At 46.5% G+C, this 3,547-nt stretch overlaps 1 protein-coding gene across 1 annotated transcript in view; it reads right to left on the reverse strand.

Annotated features, from left to right (window-relative positions):
* The window catches only part of PRDM6 (PR/SET domain 6), a 138,165-nt gene that overhangs the window by 95,003 nt on the left and 39,615 nt on the right, over positions 1–3,547 (reverse strand). The window contains exon 3 of the mRNA XM_024757169.1: positions 3,278–3,547. Within this exon, the coding sequence (XP_024612937.1) occupies positions 3,278–3,547 (270 nt within the window). The remainder of the gene's footprint in view (positions 1–3,277) is intronic.

A 3,547-nucleotide genomic window follows, 5' to 3' on the forward strand; every position in this document is an offset into this window, starting at 1 on the left:
AAAAAAAAAAAAAAAAAAAAAAAAAGGGGGGGTGGGGGATGAAAAGCTAACTGGCTCGGCCGGCTGTCTCCGAACAAACACAAACGTCCGGCGCTCCCCTTGGCCGCTGCTCAATACCTTCCAAGCGTAGTGACAGGGTCTCAAACAACGCACAGCCCCCGGAACCCGAGAAGAGGCCACCGCAACGGAGCCTGACGGAATCAATGGCTTCAGGCATACCGGCAGCAAATGAGGGCAGTAATACAGGAGGAAGAAAGGTCCCCATCCTCCATTTGCATTACACAAGCTCCACCTGACTTTAGAGATGAAAAAAGAGGCAACTAAGCAAGCATTGAGAGCCTCAGTGGAAAGGGTACTTCAATCATAGAATATAACTTCATACACGGAAGAGCTCACCCGGGCCAGCTGGTATAGTTTCTGCTGGTTTTAAATCTTTTTATGTGTGACAGAGAGCTACAACACCCTTCACTATGGCATTTGCCATAGGTGGCAATAAAGTTTCAAGGTGAAGGTGATACTGAGTCACAGGTGTTACTGGGTTGCTGATCCCAGGCAAAAAGTTACTCTTCTAAAAGGAGAAGTACGGAGGCCCCTTTCTTCGCCTTGTAAGAAAAAGAGAATACGACTCAATACGTTTTTAAATACAAAGTAATAAAACGAAGCAATGCTGAGTGGTCACTTCACAGAATTCTTTTAGAGGGAAAGGGCGACAGACTAAAAGGAAAACTAGGATGATCTGTGCCTGATAATAGGTGCCTCCCTTCTGCCCGCCTCTCACCCCACCCCCGACCCACATACAACCTGGGAGCGGGGAGAAGCTGTTATTCACCATCTTTCAAGCGATATATCAACTTTCCCTGCCAAGGGAAAAAACAGTTTCGCACTGCTTGCATTTCTGAGTTGTTCTGATCCCCTAGTTAGATTAAACTCAATCGCTTCTCACTTCATCTTTGTAAAACACATCTCATGGTTTCAAATGAATGCCTACTCTTGCCCAGAGAAGTTCCTGGAAGCATGGCAGACCTAGTCTCCCAGCATTACATGGAGAGCTACCTCAGCTTTCTATTTTCTTTCTCAGTTGCCCTTTAATTAGACAGCAATGTGAAGTGTGAAATGTCTCATTAGAGAATGAGACAATTGTCTCATTAGAGAATGAGACAATCTGACTTCCTTTCTCTCCTGTCCTTGCCCCTGCACTTTGCACACTGAAGCAGTCCAGTCGACTCAAAAGGAGATAGCAGAAGATTAACACAACAGGAATAATTTGAATAAATCATAATTCATTTCCTCCAGCCACGAAAAAGGGTAGCTAGACAATAAACTGGTTCAATAGGCACATATTAATTAGGAATCTGTCCCAATTCTTTCTCTGATTAGTCTAGGTTTTTCTCTGGTGAAAATGTATTGAACCTCAAGATTGCACTGTAAATAGCACATGGAGCTCAGTGCACAGCCGGGGCTTTGGGGTGCACTGCTGGTGTCTTTTCCAGCGCTCATTTAATTCAGAAGAAAGACTGCAAGTTTGATGAAGCACTCTCAGTCCACAGTGACTACATTTCACTTAGGGGTAAGAAATACCTTTTATGAAAGCATTTCTTATCTTTTTTATTTTACATTTTTAAAGAACTGCTTTGAAAAAAACAATCAAGAAATTCAGTAGGAGATAAGTATTTTTTGAAATCCATTAAGACAACATAGTTTTATAAAATTTTCTGGAACTCTGAAATATAGGAATTTTCTTAACTGCAGAGCAAATCTGAGTTGAAACCCTCATTTTAAACCAAATACTTTACCCTCAGACTCTAGAAAGGAAAAAAGTAAATACAACTACTCTTTTTACTAATAATAATTATCTCCATTAGAACGATTATCTCCAACCATTATGAAAAGATTAATACACCTCAATCACTAGGGTCATGCTCAGTGTTTTTAATCAAAGAAATACATTTGGGAGTCCTTTAAATAACTACAACCTGTAGTTATTTTGCTTTTACAACGAATTAAGAAGCTCACGGATTAGTAGACATTCTGCAAGAAGGAACTTGTTCAAAATAGAATGATCATATACATTTACAATTAACTTTCCTCATACAGAAGCTAGATGAAGGAATGAGACGAAGAAAGAAGCTGAGCGCTGTTTCAAATCCCGTATTGCTTTCAACCTAACTCTTGACCTGCTTTAATGTTCTCTCCTGGGGTCTCTGGAAGTATACTTAGCATTTATCTCAACACATTAAGTGTAAACATAACATAACTTCTGAAATTACCGAACAGAATTGGATATAAAAAATAAATGACACATCCTTGACCTTCATTTAGAGTTTTGGTTCAAAACCTGAAAATGGAACTACACTTGGGATCAAGAGTTTGAAACTGTGAATACAGGAACAGAAGCTAGAAGAAAATTGATGTTAATTTAGGCATTTTGTCATTTATTTCGGGAAAAGAAGAGCAAGCTTCTTATACTAAATTACTGTTACCCTCATTTAAAAAAATACGTTAAGTCAACAAGCGTGGTGGCTACGGACTGTAAACGTTTGCAGGGTGCAGGGTGCACGGAGAATGCGGGATCCGCAGGGAACGACCCTGCCCTGAAGTCGGAAATGTTTTCTCACTAAGCAACTGGCATTCTTTTTCTCTTCCTTCTTCTCTAAAATAAATAGTAAACCTAAGAATAATGCCTGCCTGCAGGGAGAGACTGACCCAGTGTCATCAAAAACTCCTACTCCAGCGAGGCCGGGCCAGCAAGCAGTTCCCGGCCGGTCCCCCGACAACCCCGCGGTCTGAAAATGAGCTGACGCAGTTAACCCCAGAGGTAAGATATTGAGAAGGAGAAATTAGCTCTGGAATCCACGCTCCCCAGGACCACTGACAGTCCCTGCCCTGTCCCCTCTAAGGCCAGGCCGGGCCGGTCCCCGGACACTCCCATCGCGCGCCGCTAGTACCCGCCCCGCACGAGGCGAAGTACGCCGCGGGAGGGCTGTGATCTGTACTCTCCGGTCCGCGAGCAACTCGCGTCTTAAAGATTCGGAGCTGGGAAGCAGGGAATGGGAGGAGGGGGAAAAGGTAACCCAGAGGTGTCACCCGGCCGTCCCAACCGTTCTCCTTCCTTCTCTAACCCATAAAACTTTGGTTACAGTGGTCTGAGAGGTGCGGGCCCGCGGCCTGGAAAGCCCACAAGCCGGTGTCCCCCTCATTCGACCTGCCTCCCGAACCGGCGCCCGCGCTCGACGGAGCCAGCGCCCTGAAAGAGAGCGCGCGGGCTGCTGCTACGTACGGTTGTTGGGGTCGCTGGTGTGCTGGTTGAGCGGGATGATCTCCATGCGCTGCTGGCCGTACAGGTAATAGTCCAGCTCCTCTGCGCTGCAGCGGAAGCGCGGGGCGCCCCGGACATCCCCGACGCCGCCGCCGCCGCCTCCGCCTCCGCACTTGGAGGGCCCCGGGCCCGAGACGGTGCCGAGGCACAGGTCCTTGGAGGGCAGCGGCTCCGCGGCGACGGCGGCGGCGGCCAGAGGCGCGAACACTGGCAGCTGCGCCACGGGCAGGG

The sequence above is a fragment of the Neophocaena asiaeorientalis genome, unplaced genomic scaffold, assembly GCF_003031525.2.
Source record: "Neophocaena asiaeorientalis asiaeorientalis breed wild unplaced genomic scaffold, Neophocaena_asiaeorientalis_V1.1 scaffold149, whole genome shotgun sequence".
NCBI lineage: Eukaryota > Metazoa > Chordata > Mammalia > Artiodactyla > Phocoenidae > Neophocaena > Neophocaena asiaeorientalis.